This window comes from Geospiza fortis, unplaced genomic scaffold, assembly GCF_000277835.1.
Source record: "Geospiza fortis unplaced genomic scaffold, GeoFor_1.0 scaffold273, whole genome shotgun sequence".
NCBI classification, from domain to species: Eukaryota; Metazoa; Chordata; class Aves; order Passeriformes; family Thraupidae; genus Geospiza; species Geospiza fortis.
Genome location: NW_005054543.1, coordinates 783059 through 808058, shown reverse-complemented (window position 1 = coordinate 808058; position 25000 = coordinate 783059). Strand labels below are relative to the sequence as shown.

The following is a 25000-nucleotide window of genomic DNA, read 5'->3' as shown; positions in this document are numbered from 1 at the left end:
AATAGAAATGCTTTTTACAAATAAAATTTACAGGCCTGTGGCTTTCTTTTTTTTATTATTATTAAATTTATCTCTCAAGAAACATCAAGTATTGTCACTCATTTTATTTTATTTTTTTTTTATTTTAAACCCTGTAGCTTTAGAAACAGATCTCTAAATCTTTTTTACATTAATCCTTTCCAAAAAAACAAGAACTTAAAAAAAATGAAATATAAAGACGACCAGTGTAAAATCAGACTAATATATAACAATACGTTGATTTGAACCGAAAAAAAAAATCAGATCTTCTCAAAAAACAAGTTGATGTAGTGGAAAGACTTATTTCAATTTTTGTTGCAAAATAAGTGCTTCAACTGGCATGAGGCCATTTTGTTTAACCTATAAACTGCTGGTGCCACCCTGGTAAAATACGATCCATCCATAGAAAACAACTTTTATTGTGTGCTAATGGCACCAGGGTTCACAGAGTTAAATTGCACATCTTTTTTTTGTGTCTGTGTGTGTGTGCTGTTTGGAATTTCAAGACGTTTATTTTTGTTTCAAAAAGGAGATAAATTATGCTGCAAAACAAAATACAGTAACACAACTCAGTAATTACTTGGCAAGGAAATGGGAGCCAAGTGCAGTAAGGACAAGTGGGGAGATGGAAGTGGTAACTGTAAAAATAACTGTCCCTTGGTGAAGGTTGGCTCTATGTTCTTTCTTAACCCCCCTGCAGAGGACAGGTTTGCTCATGGGACTTACCCTAAGAAAGCTAAAATAAGAGCAGTAAGCATCTGGGGTTAAGATCAGTAAGGTTTGCTGTCATTTTTGGAGCGTTTCAGCTGAACCTTCAAGCGTTTCATGCCAATCTGAAAGCCGTTCATAGCCTGGATAGCAGCTTGTGCAGAGACCGGATTGTCATAGCTAACAAAACCTGTGAGACACAGAACACAGGCGGGAGAGAAAGTCAGCTCAGGGTTACAACAAATGTCAGGAGGCACTTTGTTAGAATTTTATGATTGCTATTTATTTGACACATTCACCTGGCTTTCAATTAGTTCTTTGATCACATTTCATATCCCATTTCCTCTCCTGTTTCCTTTTGCCTTCCTCTTTACCTACATAATATTTCTTTACTAGCTGGGATGCAGTTGGCCAATTTTGGTGCAATGCAGTTTCCATTTTGTTATTTATATACCTACCTTAGAGACTGAAGATATTTATTACTGTAACACTTTTCAGTGTAGTATCTACATACCTCCCGGTCTATTAGGAAGTGCTATTTAGGCCAGTCTGGAAAAGGGAAGCTGAAACAGCAAGCCTGGTTGCAGAACCAACTCCCAAACTGCCTAAACCCACTGGCCCACCTGGGTGGGAGTTAATGTGTGCTATGGAGCTCTCATCTCCTTGGGCTCGGCCTAGGACAGTTGCAATATTAATGTTTTGTAATTTTACAGCTCCTTCCAGTTCAAGATCTCAGGATACCTTAATGTTAGTTAATTCAGTCTCTTGGTCCCCAAAGGGGCACAAAAACATCGGAATTAAGCAGCATCATAAAGACAATGGTAGGGTTTGATGAGAACTCCAAGATCTGCTCCTCGCATGTGAGCACTAACTAGGAGGATAATGCTTGCTTGGGTAATTCAGAATGGCTGGCCTGGCTCAGATTTCTTTTCCCTGGGAGACTGAAAATGTTCTGTTCATAATATATTCAAATCTCCCTGATTCTGGAAGCTCAAAGTTCATTTTCATATCTGGGCCTCCCACTTGTAATTGCAAAGCTCACCTAACTGCTGCTCTGCCTCAGCTTGGGCTAATTATTACTGCACTCAGCCTGCTGCTGTGCATCTGCTGTGAAATGCTCCCTCTTCTTTCCACTTGAATTTGCCTTAAGATATATCCCTTCATTCCCCTAAAGCATGGATGCCACACTTTGTCTTCAGTCCTAACACACAGGCTTTTCAGGGCCTCTCTTTCCTCAACCAGCTTCATTCATTTGTGCTTAGTGTCTGTGTACATCTTGGTTTCATAACCTCTTTTTACCTCTACTTTAACCTATCCTTTTATGGCTCTTGCACTGCTGCCCTCTTCCAGTTGCAGAGTCAAAGTGTTATTATGCTTTCCCCACTGCATAAAATCTTCCCCCCTTATCAAAGTATCCTTGTCCAGCTGTTCTCCTTCATAGCTCATCCCTGTGGCTTCACCTTAAATCAGCTTCACCAAACTATTTAAGTTAAGACTCTTGTCTGACAACTCAGGCTAACTTCTGTTCGTTCCACTCAAAACCACCTCTCATTTAAACCTCTGCCAACCTTCTACTGGCCAAAACCAATATGCCATATTGTCCTGTGGTTGATTATTTGTTACCTTCTTAAGGGATAATAAATGTTCCTCCATGCCTTCCTTGGTTTTAGTAACTCTTGCCACTTCCTCACTTTCTCCCTGAGATCATTCCCTCCTAAAATTTTTGCCAAATCATGAGGAGCTTCATCACTCTCTTCCTTTCTTCCTTTCCCCTATTTCGTTCTAGGAGATCTTGTCTGTTCACACGACTCCAGTCATTATCTTGGCTCTACATCCTGTGTCTCCCTCCATCAGCTCTAGGATTGCCTCAGGGATAGCAAAGGGAACTGGCATGAGTTGGGGGGCAGCTGTAGCACTGTCCAGGCAGATGCTCCACAGCTGAGGTGTAGCTACTCCTACCTACCTTCACAATTCAGCATTTCCCTCTACAGCTTTCCTCCTTCACTTTATTCTCTTGAGTGCATATTACTGCTATGAACTTACCATCACTCTAGTTCCTTTCCTTCATACCTAGTTTTATCCACCTGGAATGTAAGCAAGTGATCTAAACTAGTTACTTGGCATCTGTGGATGGTGAATGAAGAGAAGGAAGCTCCTGGCATCAGCCCCTATCATTCAGTTCTTATTCAGATTCACAATTTGTCTCTCTATATAGAATGCAATACCTGGATTAGCTTGTTATGCTCTCATCTTCTTCCTTATTGAGAACCTTCATTTATAAATCTTACTGAGGAATCTAGAATTCCTTCCCTTTATTTGTATTTTTCTGATTGCACCCATTCATCATTTTTTGTCTGAATTTTAAACCACAGGTTACATGAAGTTGGAATGATGTTTCTTATTAATTCTCAAAGACCCTGTCATGACAATTCTGATTTTTGTTTTAGATCTTTGAGTTGCTCTATAATCAGGATAAATAATTTTCATCATTCAAGTAACAATTTTGCTATAAGGCTGACTGCATTTCTGCATTGATGTAACTGAGTTCCCTCTCCTCTGCCTTACTTACATATCTCATTTTTCTTATTGTAACATTTATGAAAGGCAAGAGATAAGCTGGAATAGTGAGACCTTTGTCTGCTGAATCACTTAAATCCATGGAGCATGTGAGAACTCATGGAAGAGCACTTCCAGGTGTAAACACACTGTTCTGTCATACCCATCACCATTTAATCCTTTGAGCATTTGTTTGGGTTGGACAAGAAAAGAAAATATGTCTAAGTCCTTTTTCTGTACAGAAAAGAAATTTTTCATTTTGTGAAGCAGTTTTACATAAAGATTCATCACTGTCTATCACTTACTCAGAATAAACCTTCCAATTTCTGCCAGACAGACTTGGACAGTCTTTACACCTTTTGGATGTTCAACCTGTTCCCATCTGTAATTTGACTTCCTCCTCCTTTGGGCAGGAGATTTCCAACTCCAGAGTAGGAAGCCCTAAGCATGTGCAAATTATTACAATTACAATTACTATTGCTAGGGGCAAATGACCAAACCAAACCAATAAATAAAAAACCCAAACCCAAACTGTACCAAGTGCAATGACCATAAATGATTCAGCAGAGAAATGGGTTCTTCAGCAGCATTATTGTCATAGTTTTTGGGTGGGAGGTCAGAAAAGAAAAAAACCCCAGCTTTTTGAAACAAAGACAGGACCAAAGTAAAAATTAGACAATTCTTGCTAATAAAGCTGAGGAGGTGCATGCAGACTATGCCAGTACATTAAGCTAGCAGAACTAATTCTGGCATTGCCTGTGATTTGCAGCATCACCAAATAGTCACCCACTAATCAAAAAACTCAGCTTCATCTGCCACTTCTACTTTTTGTTTTCAAAGCAGAGCTCCTTCCCTGGTGGCAGAGTATCTGGGAAGGAAGACTGAGAAATGGAAATATCAGTGAAAGCTTCCTAAAACCAAAAAGAGAGAGGATTCCTCCATCCATTGGGTGTTGACACCTGCATCTTCCCTTAAAGAAGATAATTTTGGTGATCACTAAGTTAGGCATTTGTGTCCCACAAACCCAGGCAAATGTGTAAGAAGGTAATCAAAGAGTAAAAGAAAATGCACAAAAAGCAAGTGTGGGAAATGATCTGATGAATTGAGCCACCTGCCCAAACTGATTTACATTCTTTCAGCAGTCACCACAATTGCTGCATTTTGATTAACATAGCTTGATTTGTCTTTTCATCAAGATTCCTGGAGACCTCAACAACGATTTTGTAACCCCCAACATACTAACAGAACTGGCTCCAGATCAATGGGGAGTCCATTTCAATTCCACTTTTCAAACTTGCAAGAGCCTCAGGGACTGCTTTAACCCATTGCAGACACAGGCTGGGCTATGCTGGTCTAGATTTGAATAATTTTTTGTAAAGTCTAAACAGGTGAATGCTTCAAAAATGAACTGAAAGACTGTGGGAAAATGCAGAAAGAATGTCACAATATTTCTGTGAACTGAATCAACTTTCCAAATGTACTGTCCATTTGTCACAGATAGAGGTGCATTCCTCTACTCTGGGAAGGAATTGCCACTTTAAAGAAAATTCCAGTATTTTATATCAACTTTTACAAAACTCATGTTTCAGAGATTCCTTCCTCCTCCTAAATCCTCACTGTGTCTTGTATAAGACCATAATTATTAGACCAATGCTCCAAAAGTTTACCACACACTGACATTCTCTGCTCCACTCCATCAAAGCACTGAACTGGTGCATCTCTGCTATTCCAAAGACATCAGCCCTCCTAATCAACCCTAAAACTATTTTTATACCAACACATCATCTCCTCCTCTGCTGTGATCTAATTTTCTGACAGCTCAAAGTATTCTCTGGGAAACTTGACACTCATCTTGTGAGGCTCTCTTCATCCCTGCCCTAAGGTGAGGGAGATGCCACCTTCCATAACACGCTGGAACCCACCCACAACAGCTAGAACTGCATAGCCAGACATCAACTGTCTGCAGAATATTCTGAACTACATGTACACACCATTCAGTCACTAATTGCAAAATCTTGTACTTAATTCAGAAGAAAGAAATTCCTGTAATGTAGAAGCAATGGGTTAAACATAGAGCTTTTTTAAATGGCTCAGCTATACAATAGAGAATAATTAGATATCCATAATAAGGCAATTTAATAGTATACTAAATGACATTCCCCCACATAGGGTGTAATTAGTTTCATGTACTTGACACATTCATGCGAGATGTCAGACTGGAAGATTATTATTGTTTTTTTTTCATATCCAATTTTTAGTTAGAAGTAGTTTGTCTTTGCATCTTCCTGCTCATTTGAGGATTAACAGTCTATTATTTTTGGAATGATTTTCCAGTATGACATTTCTCACACTGCTGTTAATTTTCTTTCCTGGCCCCTTTTCAGTATAGTGCATGCGGCTTTTACTGTTGGATTTATTAAATTTGACATACCAAAGCACTTGCTCAAATTGGTCTGTTTGTCAATGAAGACTTTAGCAGAGATAACATTTCCAAAAGGCATGAACATCTGCAGAATGTCCTGGTCTCCAAACTCCTGGGGGAGGTGGTAAATAAAGAGGTTTGCCCCTTCTGGACCTTTAGGGAAATAAAATAAATAAAAAAAAGAAGTATGAAAACAGCTGTTACAAGTGCTACATTTAATCTGTTTTTCCATAATACTTACTGAAGCTGGTGGTCAGAAAGCATTTCACTTTCTAACTCTGAAGGAACAAAAGCAAGTGGATCATCAAAACAACACAGCTGAAATGCAGCTCTTGACAGCATCCCATCTTGAGAAGTGTTTACTTTGAAAAGTGTTTATTTCATAACTCTACTACAGAAGTAGTTAAATTCATCCTCTTTCTTCAATTTACATAAGTGTCTTTCAGTGTAATTAAGGTTAGGAAAACAGATACAGAATGTACTGGCTCTCAAAAGGCCCCAAGAACTACACAAGGAGTCCTCTGCTGCTTCCAACACCTGCATGGGTTTGTCAGTTTAATTCCAGTTGCAGGAACTTATGGAAATGGAAGCAGGTGAGCTCAGATTTGAGTACCACAGATTTAAACTCAAAGGGCAAGAAAATGGTGCAGATGGAAATAAAAACAGTAAGAAGAAGCACACCTTGTGACTTTCTTAAAAGTCAGTGAAGTCAGTGACAAAAAGACATTCAGAATTAAATTTGTACTGACTAGTTTCAAAATTAGCTTTTTTTTTTTTTTAATATAAATCCCCCATACAAAGATCTGTCTCCTGGAAGAAGCTTTGTAAAGCAAGTCTTTTAAAGAAGTTCAGAATTAAGTACTTGGGTTGCAGTAAAGTGGCTTTAGACTTAGTTCAGTTTGCAAACAAAGGTGTAAACTCAAAGGTGCTTTGAATATTTTCCTTACAGACAAGTTTTGAGATATGTATTATTTAAGGTGTAGGTTAAAACATCCATCCTAGTACTGATAGGCAATTTTATTCCTCTAGCTCAATGGCAGCACACTGGAAATGAACAATGGAAGAGTGTGATACGTGATGGAGCCAGATGTGGCCTCCATGCAGGCACCAGCAGTGTAAGTGGTATACAAAAGGAACAAACATTTCTGCTAAAACCACACCTAGAATAGCCTGATTACATATTCCCTAGCTTAATGGAACCTAAATGTGCCTCAGATGTGATGTCCTTGGTTTTCTAGAGAGGAAGAGGAAAGTGCTCATGAGATTTACAGTTAGTTCTGCAACAGAACCACAGAGCCTCCCCTCTCCCACACAGAATCGGGCTGGCTGCTCTCTCTCAGCCTGAAGGAAAAGGTAACAAAGTTTGCCCAAAAGAAGGAGATAAATGAATTAGATTAAAAAAATACTCTAGGGAGGCAGGAAAAATAAAAAAAGAAATAAACTTGTCACTTGGAACTTTTTTATTCTTGTCACAAGTAAACTATCATTCCTGGCAAATAATGTTCTTTAAAATAGTAGGGAAAAAAATTGCTAAATAATATTTAATAGCATATGCATGAAGCAGTTCAGCATTTAATATTTTTATAGCATTTTTCTCTGGTACTTGTTTATCCTCAACCACTCCAGACTCTTCCATCAGAAATCATGGTAAGAGACAAAACCTTGTTAGTATTCAGTACTGGAATTCACTCACTTGAACTTAACTACCTATTAACAGATACAAGACATATAACAAAAATACTGTGTTTTAAAAAGGATGCTGGCGATTCATAAAAATAAAAAATAAATCTAAGTTGATTTGAATGTTTCTAAACAGAGAAAAATTAAAATAGCTAGAAAAAAAATCAAGCTGTCCTTCACTATGTATCTTGCAATGACACCAAATAAACAATTTTTTTCTGGTGTCAAATAGTTTTTGTCACTGACCAAAGGGCCTGAGGTGAAGGATAAATGCAGAAAACAAAAAATATGGAAAAAAAGATTAAAAAAATCCCCTTTCATTTTAAATAATTCAAACTTTTAGCACCAAATGAAAGAAAAGACTTGAGAGAAAATGTACATTTTAACTCCAGTGTCCCTATACAATAACCAGCTGGGGGAATGCCAGATTTGTCCTCCTAGGAAACACATCCCATAGCAGTACAAAATACTATTTCAAAAGAGGATAAAAAAGATTTCTCTTGAGGATATTATACTAGGTTTATTTCCAAAGCTTATCCTTGGCAAGAGCAGTACTGACAATATAGATACAGTCTTAGAAAGCATGCAGTATTTTCCTGTCTTTGTAGAACTAGCTGGAAATTAGGACAGGAGAAAGCAATGAAAACAGAAACGACCCCCCTGAAAATGCCTGGGAAGCATGAAGGGGAACGGAAGAGGGGAAAAGGGTAGCCTCATTTTCCTAAACACCTTGTAATTAGTATTCATTTATTCTTAGCAATAACTTCCTGAGGTTTATTTGCTGTTGGTGTGGGGAGAGGGGCGCAATCATTCACTTAGCTGCTTCCTCACAAGACCCACAATTAAGCAAAGAACCACTCAAAGTGAAAACGGATCTTGTCATTAGCTCAAAACCTCAATCAGATTAACTCCACTATGGCAGAAAATGGAAACCAGAAGACAAAATTGCATCCACAGAGGGATGATTTTTGTTAGCGGTTTTTATACGGTAGGTGGTAAATGCTTTTATATAAGGATGGGTGGCAAAGCATAACTTGATGGCTGAAAAGCGAAGCACATTAGACATCAAAGAAGGTGACAGTGGCAAGCAGGAAGAAACTGGAGGAAGAAGAAATCACAAATTAGATGGCTTGAGGCCTTCCATGAAGCCTCCATGAGGAAACAGCCGCATGGCACGGCTCGGGCTGGGTCTGCTGGCGTGGGCACTTACTGTTGGAACTCAGTACATCCCTCTGGCTGTCCAGAGTTGCTGGGACCCCTGCCAGGGGGCTCAGAGACCCTGGCACACAGCCCAGAACACCTGTGGGTCTGATTATGACCCGTGGAGCAAATTACCAGCTTTGTATGAAGACCTGAAAGCCACAGAAGTTTAAGTGGTGTAATAATAAAATTATCACTAGGTGAAAAAGTAGATTTTGGGGTTTTTAGAATTGGGGTTTTGGGGACAAGATGGAGGGATTTGGGCATGTCCAGCCTTTCTTCTTCTTCTCTACCTCCATCTTCTGCTGTGATGTTGGCACTTTGGGATTGGTTTAGAGTAGAACCTCACTGTCTAACATAGGTGATAGGTATCAGAAAATAATTGTAAATAAATGTAGTTTGTAGTACAAAGAGATAACACCACCCGGAGGGCAGTCAGAGTGCCTCTATCTGTCCTGCTGAGTGGACCTCGGCTGGACAGGAGAAAAAGTTTTATAGGTAATAATCAATAAACAACTCTGAGACCGAGAACTGAAGAACTCCGACTCATTCTTTGAATGCACGGGCTGAAACAGAGACTTTTCACATGTCTCGGGGCTGCAATAAACTGCAGCCTCCCGACCTTACCTCCCTTCTGGCTGCCCGCGGCGCTCTGCTGCTGCAGCAGGCTCTGGCTGTAGAGGGTGGGCAGCGCGGCGGCCGCGTACTGCTGGATTCCTGAGTAGGCCTGGGTGAGCGCGTCCATGGTGCCGGCCGTGCCGTTCGTCAGGCCTGTGGCGCCGAGTCCTCCGTTCAGGGCCGCCATACCTGAGAGCATTTGAGCAACTTTACAAAAAACCCAACAATAGAGAAAAGAAATTGCACTTGTTCATTAGTGCTTTCCGAAAGTCGTTGGTATTATACGACACTGAGGACGACAGCAGTGCATGCAGCTTGGCACGTCACCAAAAATGGGACTGAGGACAAAGAAGCATGACTTTGGCATCAGGGTCACTTCAGCACAAGGGTTGCACAGTCAAATGGACTCGCATGCAGCCTGCTACTGGCAAGTACTACAGCTCCGTGCTCCTGAGAGCCTCTCTGCTCGTCCTCCTTGACACCCGTGCTTCTGCTGTGGGTGTCTGAGGCTGGCAGTGTGGGACCTGTTTGACCTGTGTCCTTGTCTGTGGAAAAAGCAGTCTGTGAGGAAACCTGCTCTCTCTGACCAGGGTCTTCAGAAACAGCCATGACAATACCAGATCAGAAGTGTTTTGCTTAAACAGAGTAAGCAGAGAACCCTAATTGTCGCCCTGATTTTTGAGATTTTCTAAGCCTTCTGATGTTTACATTCTTGTAACGAACTTTCTCATACACTTTCTGTAAATAACTTATTGTTTTGCATTCTTTTATGGAGGAGGAGAAATCTGATGGTCTGTTGATTCATCCAGTGTCATTGGAGAGATGGCACTTTCATCCTCCAATCCACTGTCACTTTTGGAAATCTATAAATGTTGGAGTCAGAAAATAAACTTCCCTTTTTTGCCTTGAGAACAGCACTGTGTGCGCGTCGTGTTATTTCGTGTCCTATAGTGATACCTAATTAACTGCATTTAAAACAGACCTTTTTCACCTAAATGCTTCTATTATAACCCTCTGCACAATTACAGGCTTTGTCTCTTGGGCTTGTGGTAGAAAGATGGACTGTGATGCTTTTTGCTTCCACCTTCTTCCTCTAGTTACTCCAGCCACTCCACAAGAGATGAGCAGCAGCACACCCAGAGTGACTAAAAATACTTCACCCAGACTAGGCACCTTTCATGAAGAAACAAAAGCATTTATTTCTAGCAATGTTTTTCTTCACAAGGGAAGCCAAGTCACTTTTTTTTAACTTACAGCAATTCTCCATCCTGATAAGTAACAGAGTAATTTAACTGGGATGGCTGCTAAAGAGGAAATTTCAGATGGGATTGCTAGCTGTGCAGAAAATGACATCCCTCATCCGTGCAAACAGTGTGGGCTGCATAAGGAGTTGTACTACTCTGATTTGATGGTGGACAAACTCCTGAGCTACAGCTTCCCTCCTCTGCTTCTATTGCTCAGCATGACTCCAAAATGAGTTATGTTGAAGTTAACAGTGCTAGCATGTCTTTCAGAAATTCCAGAAAAAGTGAATTTGCTGTTGGAAGTTGAAAGCATGGCAGGGTTCAGAGCTCTGCTCATCTTCCACACACCCAGCCAATGTCAGCCTGAGCAGTGAGAGCACATCAGGACTGAGAGTCAGAGCATGTTTTCTGCACAATTAGCCATCCCAGCTCCCCAGTTTCTAGGTAAACAGCTCACAAACAACTTAAAGGGCTTAAAAGGACCATAGATGTACAGAAGATCAGTCCCTAGAAAAATGGAGGGGGCGGGACCTAGAAACACCAGCAATCATTTCTTAGACAATGTCTAATGTTTTCATTGGTAAAATGGTGGGTGAAGATGTGACTGGTGGTGTCATATTAAGATCCCAAAGAGAGGAACAATAAAGAGAAGAAAAGGGCTTAATTTCAGAGCAATAATAAGGGTTGGTATGTAAATTGGGCAAAAGTGGGGAAATTAAGCAGAGGACACTTTATAGTAAATTAATAATTAAATCTATTAGACTGGGAAACAGTCTTCAAGGAAAATGGCAGAAACCTTATCACATGTGTAATTTAGATACAGGAAGAATACTGCAGGGAATTATCCAGCATTGACAGAGGAGGATAAAGATGCTGACCCCAGTATCCTTCTGCTTCTTATGTAGATTTGAAAAGCATATTCCTATGAGTCTCCAATAATCAGGACAATTGCTCAAGTGGCACCTTTTTGGCTCCACCAGACTCTGTGCCAATTAAGAGAATTGTACTGCATAAATTATACCTTTTGATCTTACTATAATTTGTGTGACTAAACACTTGACAGAGATGTGATATTCTTAGCCTTTCCTTAATAAAATGTCTCACTTTGAAGACTTCTCTTTCCCCTCCACCCCACTTCAGAGCATCACTGCACCCTGATGGGAGGTACTGGCTGCCACTGCTTTGAACAAAAACCCCTGTCAGAGCTCAACAGACCTGGGTATTTATTGTATAATGGTTCCAGTTATAAAACTGCATTGGGTTTGGGTGGTGTGGGGAGGATAAAGGGATGGTTTCTCTCAGAAGCTGCTGGAAGCCTCCTCTATGTCCTGCAGAGCCAATTCCAGATGGCTCCAAGATGGACCTGCCACTGGCCAAGGCCCATCAGTGACACCTCTGAGGTAACTTGGTAAAGGAGGAGAAAAAACCCTGTGCAATGGTAACTGCAGATGAGAAGAGAGGAGTGAGAATGTGTGAGAGAAACTGCTCTTCAAGGTTGACGGAGAAGGAGGGGCAGGAGCTGAGATTCCCCTGCAGCCCCTGGTGCAGCCCAGGGTGAGGCAGCTGCACCCTGCAGCACATGGGGCTCCATGGGGGAGCAGAGATCCACCTGCAGCTCAAGGAGGAGCCCAAACCAGAGCAGGTGGATGCCCAAAGAGGGCTGTGACCCCACAGGAAGGCAGTGCTCCTGGCAGGACCTGTGGAGAGAGGATTGCACTGGAGTAGGTTTGCTCTCAACACTTGTGACCCTGTGGGGGACCCAGTCTGGAACAGCTTGTTCCTGAAGGGAAATGCCATGGAACAGACCCACACTGGAGCAATTTGTGGAGTGCTGCAGCCTCTGGAAAGGGACCCACATTGAAGGAGCAGATGAGCAATGTGAGGAGTCCAACCCTGAGGAGGAAGGAGCTGCAGGAACAATCTGTGATGAACTGACTGCAACCCCCACTCCCTGTCCTCCTGCACCACTGGGGACAGTAGGTGGAGAATTCAGGAATAAAGTTAAACCTGGGAGGAAGGTAGGAGTGGGGTGAAGGTGTTTTTAAGATTTGGCTTCATTTCTCATTATTCTATTCTGAATTGATTGGTAATAAATTAAACTAATTTCCCCATGTCAGGAGTGTTCTGCCTGTGATGGTAGCTGGTAAGTGATCTCTCCCTGCTCTTATCTCAACTCACAAACCTTTTGATATATTTTCCCTCCCCTATCCAGTTCAGGAGTGGGAGTGATAGAGTGGCATTCAAAATATAATAATAATAATAATAATAATAATAATAATAATAATAATAATAATAATAATAATAATAATAATAATAATAAACACTATATTATATATTAAATATTACTACTATTAGTAATTTGATCCTGAGGTTGACTGTTGCCTGCTCTGCTGTTCTGTACTTAGGTTTGTGTCACTGCTTGCATAGACTGGTTAAACTAAAGGCTCCTGATAAAGCAGCTTGTATCTCTCTTTTTATTAGAGCGTTGAAATAACTTGATAACAGAGGTAGCATTAGGATACCACATTATCTTTGGTGAGTCATTGGCCTATTAGATAAACATGCTCTGTGTTGCAGTGGGCAGCATCCTCCCCCTCCTTTCCCCTGGAATCAATAGCACTTCCCACCCAGCGGCTCCAGATCAGCCATCAGCCAGACAACCCAGCCCACAGCTCCTGGGAAGGGCACAGCTACTGTGCCACAGCCCACGTGTGGCATACACCTCCCTCCTGAGCAAAGCACAGCTGCAGAAAGCACCCAACACTTTCTGTTCTTACACTTTTATGAAATCTGCAAGGCCCAGCTGCTGTTACGCATCTCTGCCATCTCTTTATTATCTCTACCAATGCACCTCAGTCACACACTGAACTCTGGTCCCTTCCTCCCTTCTGTGAAATAACCTTTTGGAGCCTCTCATCTATGGCCTTCTACTTTTCTGAGTTTCTCTACATAATACAAAAGCAACAAAGCTTGGCAAGTCCAAAGGTCTCTCAAAGTGCTTTTCAAGCACCTTCAAATCTGTCATGAATAGTTTTATCTCTGTTTTACAGATGTAAATAAGGGGGCAAAAAGGCTAAGTGACTGCCCTGGGGTGCCACACACATACTGTGCCATGGCTGTCCCAGTATTCTAAAAGTATGGTCTTCTTTCTTAATTGCAAATAATCACTTCCTCCCTCTTTAGTAATTTTTCCTCATAATTCATAATTCTTTTTGGTACTTAGAATTCTTAAATTTACATGCTCAAAGCAGGCAGTCTAGTGTTTTGCCATTTAAAGCTTTAGGTGCTTCAAGAATAACTGAGGAAGGACTAAATCCCCACACTTAGGTAGAACTGCTGCCAAAACCTTGGAGACACCTAAACTTACCATACTGCACTTTATTTAAGGCCTCCAGACATCTGGTTAAAATGCTTCTCTCTGCAATGACTGCACTATCAATTTCCATAGCACAGCTTCTTTTCACAGACCCAGACAGGACTGAGAAAACAGATAAAAGTCTTCTAGTGAGCTCAGTGTGGAAGACATTCTCCATGTGATTCTCATGGGCAGGGCAGGACTTGGCTTAGGCAGAAGAACATCTCTTCACGCCTCTCTATAAATCAATGCCCAAGCCCAGTGCCACCTTCTGATTAATTTTTGGGTTAAGCTCTGCTTGATTTGTGCTTTGGATTTTCTAATTCCCCAGCTAGAAGTATGTCACTCAATTCCCAGTTTGCTGCACAGTTACTTAAGGAATGTCCATGGCCAGTGAGTATTTTTTATGGGCTTGCTTGAGCCATGTCAGTGTGGAGCATCAGACTTACTGAACATGAGGTTTCCCAAAGGCAATCAATCTCCCAGGTGGGTTTGAGTGTAAATGACTGAGTCAAACATGGTGATCAGGAAAAGCCCCAAATTGTCATTAAAATAGCCAGGGGAGGTTACTGTAATTTGAGCAATGCTTCACTATCATAATGAGTACCAGAAAGTGATAAATTCCCTTTTGAAGGAAAAGTGCCCTAATGCTGAGCTGTGTCATGAGGAAGCAGTTTCCCCTTTTTAGCTCTCTCTCAAGTATGTGTATACATAGACAGACATACCCACATACATTTGGTAAGCACCATACACATATCCATAAAAACATCCATGAAGAAGATTTGGGACTGCAGTCACTGTCAGTACAAGTCCATGGAAGCAATGGTGACTTACAACAAACTGAAATTTGGTACCAGGTTGTGAATACATCATTAATACTTCAAATGACACATGCAGATAAGTTTCCACACACATCACCTCAAAATACTTGCTGAGAAAATGTAAACTCTTTGCTTGCAGCCTAGCAAGGAGTGCTAAAAGGAGTGCAACAGAAGGGTTCCCACACATTGAGCTCACAGGATTCACTCCTGCTTGGCTTTGATGAAGGGGTACATTATGTTGGAGTGCTCCAGTGTGCCTGGGTTCTTAGTACTTGCTGAGGGGAAGGAGTGGGATGTCATATTTTGCTCTTGATATTGTGATTTTTTTATACACCAAATGAAGCACAATGACTGGTAATCAGAAAGGACATTGAATGGTTTCTTACTCATGACAGGGTAGCTCTCTTACTACAAGAGCTGAGGAGAGGAGAGGAGGTAAGTCAACCTTCTGTGCATGCCATTTCCAGTGGCTTGCTTTGACAGTAATGGAATAAGAAGAAAGGAAACTAACATCTGCCATTTTGGGACCTAATACTAAATTTTCTTAAGTTGTCCTTGAGTTGTATTTACAAAGAGGTTGTTGTGTGTGAAATGCACATGTCCTTGCCAGAAGCAAGTCCTGTTTTACACGAGACCCCATGCAACCATTCAACATTGCTACATGGACATCCATCAGCCCCCTTCCTTCCCAGCTCCCAACAATGCCAACCAGAGATCACAGAACAAAAAGATTGGGTGAGCAGCCAAGTAACAGTGACAGAAAGGACATCATGCAGAGCATCAGAGTGAGCAAGAGATACTGAGGAGGACATCCATTCCTGAGGGTACATTATGACGGGTCATGGACTGGCAATGACCAAATAGATTCCTTGCATTGCAAAAGGAAATGCAAGGAGCAACAGCAGCTAAAGAAAAAAAAGAGGGAGGGGGAAAAATGCAGCTGGGCAAATCTCTTCTGTTACAGGCAAAGGTGAAGTCATCATAGCAGAAACAATAATAAAAAAAAATCCTCCTTCTTCAAGAAAATCTTGATCAGGGCTAAGAACAAAGAAGAATGTTCTAACAACTACTGGCATCTTCTTAGCTGGAGATGCCAGGGTTTGTTAAGATGTCATGGGATAGGTGTGTGTGCTCTGGCATTTCAGGTGCTCTCCCATCCTTGCCAATTAAAAGCCAAAGACTTGCCCTCATTTCCCTCATTTTTAAAGCATGTTGCTCTCAAGTCAATTAGATAATTCTTAGATGTTTTAAAGGACTGCCTCTGTGGAATTACATTTCTCAGTGAGGTTTTGTACATTGGGTGATACACCTGTTGTCAGACTCCCTCAATGAAAAAGGAGCCTCCCCTACAACCTTGACAACCCAAATCCCCAGTGACAATTCTTTTACCTTCCACACTTAGTGCAAGAAGAGGAGTCTTTATGCAGGGACACAAGGAAATTCACTTTGCAGAACAAACTGTGTGAAACTAAAAGACTCCAGAGAACTGCATATGTAGTAGTAGTAGTATGGAACTGAATCAACTTGACCCCCTCATTTGGTGTAGAGATTAAAAATCATATTATCACTTTGCAATTGATAGTTTTTGTGGCATGATTATTGGGGAAGGCTGTCCACCACAGCAATAAATACTCACTGTTTACGGTACCTGCTAGTGCATTAATATTATTCAGTCCAACAGTGGCTCCAGCCAGTCCTTGGAGAGTACCCAGAGAAGTCAAAGAATTCATGGCCGCACCAGCTGTGGAATTAGCAGTTGATGCAGCCACTGAAAGGAAAAAAAAGCAAAGTAAAATTAAGGCAATTAACTTTGCTTATTTTATTTGATCACAGAGCAGCTTACAATCACACACAGGAGCACAACAGGGCTACTTGCAAGGAGAAGGAAAAAAGAAAATGAGATCAACAAGACCAATCTTGTTCAACACATTAACAGTGTGATTGTTCACGGAAAATGTTGATGAGCCTAGAACTGCAAATACTAGATCACAAAATTCAGTGCTATTATTTGCAAATATAATACCAAACCAGTATGTCTGGGATCAGACACTTTCTCAAAAGTTTGTCCATCAATCTAGCAACCCAGGTTGATCAGCTAACCAGGCTTTTGAGATTTTGCCACACACCTCAAAGTCCATCATTACACAAACAAGAATTTCTCAGTAATTTTGCCATACAACAGATTACTATTCTCGGCCCCAAATGTTCTAAGAGTAAGTTAAATTATTCTAAGTGAAGACACTATGCTCTAGGACACTGTATAAACTTCATTTAAAGTCCTGAAGATTAGAATAAGAAGAATGACCAGGTAAATACAAAATGTATTTTACTGCAGGCATTTATCCTGGCCTTTGTACATAGATAGTCATGTATATGCACCCCTATGATATTCTATATTATGATATTCTATGTATCCCAAAAAGCTCTGCCAGAGGGGAAAAGGTGGAAAAAAATGTCCTGGATGCTACAACGTCAAGGATATGATGAAGGTGGTGAGATGAATCCATCTAAATTATGTGTTTAGGGAGAGAAAGAGACTCACTTGTCATAGAAAGTAGTAAAAAGTCATCATTTGGGATAGGTTGGGTGAACTAGAAATACCTGTCTGTCTCACAGAAGTGCCTTGAATAACCAGTGCAGATTAAACACTTAACTCACAGCTAGGTAAAGGTATACCAGATGAATCACACTCATAAAAGCTGCAGAAGCAATTAAGTTTTTAGTGCATCTCCTGAGCCCTACTTTCATGTATCAGTCATAAAGAATTCTTTTTTTTTCTTTCTTTCTTTTTTTTTTCCTGTTATAACATCGCATTATCTTAGGAAAAGCAAATGTTTAAAGTAAGAGTTTAGTTGATGATGTACTGGAGGCACATCATGTCTACAACCAGGCTTTTTTTGCTCCTATTCACTACCTAGCTATGAAATAGTTAAGACCACTTTTATGTGATGCTTTTTTGGGCTGTCAAACACATCAGATTACTCAGTGAACCCTCAAGAAAGTGAAGTCTCTAGAGCTGCCAGGATCCAGTAAGGAAAGTAGGAAGTAACTTTTTCACTCTGTGGGTAAACCTTGAAGCTCTAACCTACAAATAACCTGTGTTTGCAACATTAAGACCCACCAAAGACAAGTTTTCACACTCTTGGGGCCTCAAAGTAGAAAGAACATTCTTGCTGCTGGTGAAGAGAGATTTCCAGACTCTGTTATGCAGTCCTTGTCTCTTAGCATCTGCAATGTTAACTCGAATAATTTTGTATGTTGCAAAGCAGCTTTGATTATTCAATCTGTCCCCACAAAGCAATAAGACTCCAATAATGTCTTTGATTAAAAAAAGTAATTAAAAAAAAACAAGTAAAAAAACCCCACTTTTTTCAGATAATGTGGGCACCAACAGAGAATAAAGGAAAAAACCAAAGTGAATTCCCTGTGACCAACACTGGTCTGTGTTTGTGTCAATGCTCATTAGCAAAAGATTTAAATGAAGTATATAAAACTCCAATCTGAAGGATCTGATTAGTTTTGACTGGACTAAATTCCATCCATTTTCTGCTTTAGAGGATTATTACCATTTTCTCTTGAGTAAACACATATAGTTAAGAAATGAGTGAAATGGGTACTGGGAAACTGCCTGTAAATTACATTAAAGCTGGGAGCAAATAGCTCCTGTGAACAAGAGCCATATGCTTATGGATTGTCAACACATCTGTTGGAAAAGGCAAAAAAAATTCTGCTTAAAACCTTCCCTCTTGTGCAGCCCACAGTGAAATACTGGGGTTTTATTCCTGGCTGCTCAAACACGTGCTCCAGGGATGGTCAGTTTTGGAGCCAACATCTCTTTTCTTTTTTTTTTTTTTTGGTGTCAAGTTTTTCTATTCCATCAGGCAAATAAAGAGCAGGTGCCTCAGTGCTTCTCCCACTTGAAGCTGCAATGCAGATTATTTAGTTTGCCTGAATAAAGACTTGGCACATACTCACTGTACAATACTGGGTGAAGCCTAAAGCACCTCAGGAACGAGTGTCATGTTGTTGTGGTGTTTCTTCTCTCTGCCTCACAGATGCAATGGGACAATGCATATTAACCCTCTTTGGCTTAATATTTCTTTGAGAAGAAAGAAACTGAACACATTGTGTGGTTTCCACCATCTTATTGAACAGGGGGTGAATAGAAATGAAGGGAACTCCTTTTTTTAGGGTGCTTGGAGAGATCAAGCAACCTCTGCAAGAGGATTCCTGAGAGACCCCACACTAACTGATTGAGACCTACATGTATGAAATAAAGGTGAAGACAGTGGTGAGTAAAATATTACCATTAAGGGGCTATAAAAGGTACAAAATATTAACAGAGGTGAAAATTTCTAACAAAATGCTGTATAAAACCAACAGATGAAGCAATGGCATGCCTTGTCCCCCAGAAATCTAAAGGAAGATGAAACAAAAGTTAAAAGGTCCTACAAGACAAGTGTGAAGGCTTATACCAGCTGAAAGTTTTTGCTTTGTGTGCTCCCAGATGAAATCCATCTAGAGACAAGGACTATGCCTCTCCTGTCCTTTGCCATTTTCTAGTTTCTTTCAACTAAAAAATTGTAACATATATTAAACTGAAGGGAAAGAAGAAAAATCACATGCCTTGTGGTAACAGCAAATGACTGCACTACTTTGGGGGAACCTGTATAACTCTCTTGTGTCAGCAAAACTCTCGGGCTCCACAAATGCTCAGAGTAATGGCAAAGGAAGAATAATTCACTGTCAGAATACTTTCTATATTTATATCTTTTAGTCGTCCAGAAGACAAAAATAGATTGGCTACCTACATAATTTATAAATTGGGTTTTACCAGGCTCCTCTGAAACCAAATAAATGAAAAAAAAAAAAAAAAAAGAAAAAAAAATCACAACTCCCTCCAGCCTCCACACTAGAACATTCACAGAATCACAGAATATGCTGAGTTGGAAGGGACCCACAAGGATTATCAAGTTCAGATCCTGGCCCTGCACAGGACACCCCGAGAGTCACACCCTGTGCCTGAGAGCATTGTGCAAACACTTCTTGAACTCTGTCAGGCTGGTGCTGTGCCCTGGGGAGCCTCTTCCAGTGCCCAGCCACCCTCTGGGTGAAAAACCTTTTCCTGATATCCACCCTAACCTCCCCTGACTCAGCTTCAGGCCATTCCCTCGGGTCCTGTCACTGGGCACCACAGAGAAGAGTTCAGTGCCTGCCCCCTCTCTTATCGTGTTCCTCCATTTAGCTGATGAAATTTTTGCTATCAGCTTCAAGCTTCAAGCCAATAAACCTGGCCTTTGGTTAATATATTCATTGACAGAGTTCTCTTTGACACAGAGAACACGTTTTTACTTGGAGTGGTTGCTCTACACAATACAGACATTTGTGTTTAGTAATGCTGCACTCATGGAGATCTTTAAGGCTGGAAGGAGCTGGCATTTTCAAATGTTTGCAAAGCATTCACTTCAGCCTATAAATGGTTATGACACCTTTTAGGTCAGTAATATTTTTTTTCAACTGCAATGAGCCATTTCTCTTTTAAATTTTAATTTAAATAACACTTCAACACAATTCCTAAAAACTATGCCAACCTAGAAAAACAACAGGAATTAGCACAGAAACTTCTGGCCATTCTTTTGGCTAGCTTATGTCAATAGAGTCATAATGATTTACATCATCTGGATTTGCCTCAGCTGGAAAACTAGATTCAGGATAACAGCATCTAGGAAAGGCAATGATGTGTAAATATTTCTTTGGCTTTGCTACACACACTGTGGATGGAATTAATTTCCCCACCTTTGGCAGCCTTGTTGTTGGTTTAAGCTAGTCCAGTCAAAACTAGACTGTTTCTGAGATTTAATGACCTCCAATTCAGACACCCTACCTTTAGATTTCTATTTCAGGTTGGGCTGAATTGCCCTCAAGACCATGTGGATGAGCTCAACTACCAGATGCTACTGATGCCTTTCCCATTTTCCCCTCAATTGCTACGGTTTTTGTTGCAAGACCTTCAGCTCCTTCACAGTTGCTGCCTGTCTCTTAGAAAGCTGTATCTTGGAGGCACAGGCACATTTTTTGTCATGCCTGTTTCCTTCCTACACCTCAGACCAAGGAGTGCCCTTGGTAGAGCTTCTTGCTGTCCTGAAACCACAGACCTATGCTTGTCTGTAGTACAGCCTTGGGCAAATCCCTCTCATGGCTCAGGCCAGCTTATAGAGTGAATCAGAGAATGGTTTAAGTTGGAAGGCATTTTTAACAATCAGCAATGAGTGATCTCCAACTGGAACAGGTTGCTCAAAGGCCCATCCAACCTGACTGTGACTGTTTCCAGGGATGGGGCATCCACCACCTCTCTGGGCAACCAGTGCCAGTGTCTCACCACGCTCATAATAAAAAATTTTCTTCCTTGTATCTATTCTAAATCTGCCTTCTTTTAGTTTAAAAGCATTGCCCCTTGTCCTATTTCTACAGACTCTGCTAAAAGGTTTGTCCTGATCTTTCTTGCAGGCTCACTTTAAGCACTGAAAGGCTGCAATAAAGTCTCCCTGGAGCTTTCTCCAGGCTGAACAACCCCAGCTCCCTCAGCCTTTTCTCATAGGAGAGGTGCTCCATCTCTCTGATCATCTTCAGGAATCCTTTTCCCACAGTGGAGGTCAGGGTGCAGGAAGGCTGCTGAAGACAAAAAATTAAACAACCCACCTCTGACTGTGGCACTGAAGGAAAGGACCTATTCCAATCACACATGTGCCACTATGTCTTAGCAGAGAAATGGTTTGCAATGTGTAGTCAGGCTCATTCTTTCTCTAATTTTTTTTTTGGTAAATGTCTAAGTGAAAAAAAATCCAGTGACTTCTCAGCAAAGTCCTATACCACAAAAAACCCTGGATCTCTTGGAAACTCCCTGCTATTTGTGCTAACTTGGTACTATTTATGGGCAGTGTAAACTGTGCACTTCTCCATTCCTCTCCACCTTGTCCTGTTCCCTTCCTCCTTTTCCAACATGAGCATCCTGTCTGGAAATGACACACAAACTACAAGTCTTGGAGCAAGATACTAAGCACATGAGGCATTATAAACATTTTAAGAGATGTTTCTTATTGGAAACATGGTTTTGGTTTTAGGGCAGGACTAGTGGAGAGAATGGGCAAAGAAAAGCAAGAGCAGCTTCAGCTCTTTCTGGGCATGGAGAGTTGCTCTACACCCTGCCAACCCCGTCCATGTGAAGAGCAGCTATAATGTTTCTGGAGCAGAACCAGATTTCTGGTGCTGCAGGGCTTCAGGGCAGCTCCAAGACTGGCTTAACTATGCCGGGACTTTCCACACAGAGATCCACCATGGTAAGGAACTGTGTCAGCCCTGCTGACAGCTTTCCTTTAGGCAGCCCTTGGCTACACTCCACAATTGTCTGTCACTGCAAATGCACGGCACAACAGGAAGCTCAGAGTTTAGTCTGATTTCAGCCACTTATCACCACTCACTTATAAAGCACAACTTTGTTCTTACTGTTTTACTTGATGGAGAGTTTAAATAGCTCAGTGTTCAAAGTACTTCTTTTGCTCCAGTTAAGATGATGTAGTAGTGCACCAGGGATCAATATTGCCCACAAATTTTAGGTTCAGCATCTCTGTGGCTAAGCATGAGAAGTTGCAGAGAAAATGTTCTCTTTTGGGAGACACTCCTGGCAGGTCTGTATTGGCAGTTGTCTAAGTTCAGAATCCTCCTTCTTGTACTGAATTTGGGTGTATTTCTGGTTTTCTGCTGCCTTCCTAAGCTCACTGACTCCAAGGTCCAGATAAAATGGATCTGACACTGGTGCTGACTAAATGGCTGACATGTAGAGGAGTTCAGATGGGCAGAACTGGCCAACATGAACCTTATGAAATTTAACAAGGATAGATGCAAAGTCCTGCACCTGGGGAAGAATAATCCCCTTCAATAACACATCAGGGGATGGATGGGGCTGGGGAGAAGCTTTGCTGACAAGGACCTGTGGGGGTCTTGGTGAGAGGTGACCATGAACCAGCAGCATGCACTGGCAGCAAAGAAACCAAACAGCACCCTGGACTGTGGAAGAGGAGCCAGGAAATCCAGGTTTCCTCTTTACTCAGTGCTTGTTGGATCACATCTGAATATTACATGCAGATTTGGGCTCCTCATTGCAAGGACAACATTGATCAGGTGGAGGGAGCTCAGTGGAAGGTCAGCAAGTTGGTCAGGGGCTCCAGCACTCATCCTGTAACCAGCTGGGCTTGTTCAGGCTGGAGAAGACACAGCTCCAGGTGAACCTAAAGCAGCCCCCAGTGCCTGAAAGGAGGCCATCCACTAGATAGAGCAACAGCACATGCAGGGAAGATGAGAAGTACATTGAAACAAGGGAGGTTCCATTCAGATATAATTAAAAACATTTGTACAAGCACTGGAACAGATTACCCAGATTGCTCCATCCATGTCCTTGGAGGTTTTTAAGACTTATTTGGATCAACCTGATCTCAGAGGAGCAGGGAGTTGGGTCACAGACCCAACTGATCTTCCAACCTCAATTATTCAATGGGAATTAGAGCAGCATAGGAGAAAAGTAGAGAAAGTCAGCTCACACTAAGGCAGAATGGAAGAAGGCTGAAGAATGAACATGTGTTGAAAACTGAACAGTAGAACCAGTTTCTGTTCTTGGGTCTGTTTAGAGAAGCAGAGGTTGACATTGAATATACGACTTAACTCTCATCTGTGGTTTTGGTTCTAGGCTGCCACAACTACACCGTGTGGGTGAGGTTTCTAGGGCCCAACAAACATCTAAAAAAAGAAGTTCTGACCTTGGATCTTTCCTTGAGGTTTTGGATTCCTCTTAGATTCAGCAATGTGCAACAGCAAATAAAATCACAGTAGAAGAATGAAAGGAAAAGATATAAAGAAATCAAACAAAGAGAGTAAAGGCCATTAAAAAAAAGAAAATGCAAAATAGTATTTCTAACAGCTCCTCAGAATTATAAGGACAAAAGAAAAAGAAATATTAAAACCAAAGTAGGAATCTCTAATTTTAGCCAGGTGAATTTAAAATCTCTGTTTACTACACAAAATCTCTTGGGTAAACAAAATATGCCTTTGTCCCTTGCTTAGTCCAAAAGGGATAATAAAGCTAAGAGACAGCACTGGATTTAAGGATAATCAGATTAAGGCTGCGTTCTCTGTTTTCTTTCTAATCTTTAGTTGCAATAACCAATGATGTTTGGAACTGTGTCTTGAAAACTGTATCTAAACATGAGGAACACCTGCTGGCCTCACTGAAAGACTAAAGATATTGGACAAAGTTTTGTTGTGTTGGACGAAGTCTGTGCAAAGCTTCTGCCTTTGGTTTATATTATCTCAGTTTTGTGGTGGCACTCTCTTAAACAGAGAATAGCACCCAGCTGTAGGAGGCTCTTATGTAGATGGGAGTCTGGACCACTGACCTGGAGTTCGGAGGGATTCTGCACAGATCTGATCTTATATATTTAAGGTCAATCAATTAAAGTGTGTTATCTTCATGCAGCACTAACCCAGGTGATTGTTTTGAAGAGATGGAGGCCACACAGTTTTCTCCTGAACACACAAATGAAATATCTTATGGAAAAGGGGAATGATTCAAATATAGTAAGTAATGTTGGAGTTTATGAAATGAGGATTATAAACACAGTGTGGGGAAGAAGTGGGCAAGTCAATCATGGTGCCCGTGTGACATTGCTCTCAGGAATTTGCAGTGTTGTTTCTGGCTGAAATGAGCTCATCCTACGGGCTCTGACTGCAGACAGTACATTTTAAAGGGGAAGAATAATTAAGCAATGACAGAGGCATCATCATTATTAGATAATCACAACCCAGGGGCATTAGCAAACGTTGAGTGTCTCTAATCCCATGGGGTCTAATTATTCTGTGATAATAACCACACCTCCAAGTTCTAATTTATTCTTGTGGAGAATCTGGAGGGGGAGGGGGAGAAATGGGGGCATTTTAATATTTTTGCTAAAAGAAGATGCAGTTGGCCTTTCACTAGGGCTCATCAGTATTCTGATCTAACCAGCATGTGTGATTGGCATTAAATTGTCTGCCCTTTACTGTGATCTCCAGCCAATCTGAGTATCCACCCTTGCACAGACTGGTGGCCTCCCTGCTGCTAACTGTACCAGCAGGCCCTGGTTCTGTTTCTCAGGGCAGATTTTGGCAAAGGTGAGGTAGATTTTCCTGGTCTGGAGAGGTGTATTTTCCATAAGGTCCTCTGACAAACACATTGCCATTGGTATGGAGAAAGAAGTGAAAACTTGCACATTTTGTGGTGTCTCGGAAGTGCTGTCTGACATGTCAAAAAGGAAGATTCTAGGAAGTTTAAGTGCTCTGCTTGTGCTTG

General features: G+C 41.2%; 1 protein-coding gene across 10 annotated transcripts in view; it reads right to left on the bottom strand.

Moving 5' to 3' along the window:
* CELF2 (CUGBP Elav-like family member 2) overlaps positions 1 to 25000 on the bottom strand; it is a 545200-nt gene that overhangs the window by 1622 nt on the left and 518578 nt on the right. For 5 of the 10 annotated variants that reach the window (XM_031063925.1, XM_031063923.1, XM_031063920.1 and 2 more), the window contains 4 exons: positions 16259 to 16390; positions 9212 to 9391; positions 5714 to 5857; positions 1 to 916 (listed from right to left, as the gene is read on the bottom strand). The exon at positions 1 to 916 is cut by the window's left edge and continues 1622 nt beyond it. In XM_031063925.1, the coding sequence (XP_030919785.1) occupies positions 789 to 916; positions 5714 to 5857; positions 9212 to 9391; positions 16259 to 16390 (584 nt within the window). In that variant the 3' untranslated portion in view covers positions 1 to 788. The remainder of the gene's footprint in view (positions 917 to 5713; positions 5858 to 9211; positions 9392 to 16258; positions 16391 to 25000) is intronic. The other 5 variants (XM_031063924.1, XM_031063922.1, XM_014310501.2 and 2 more) reach the window with 3 other exon arrangements.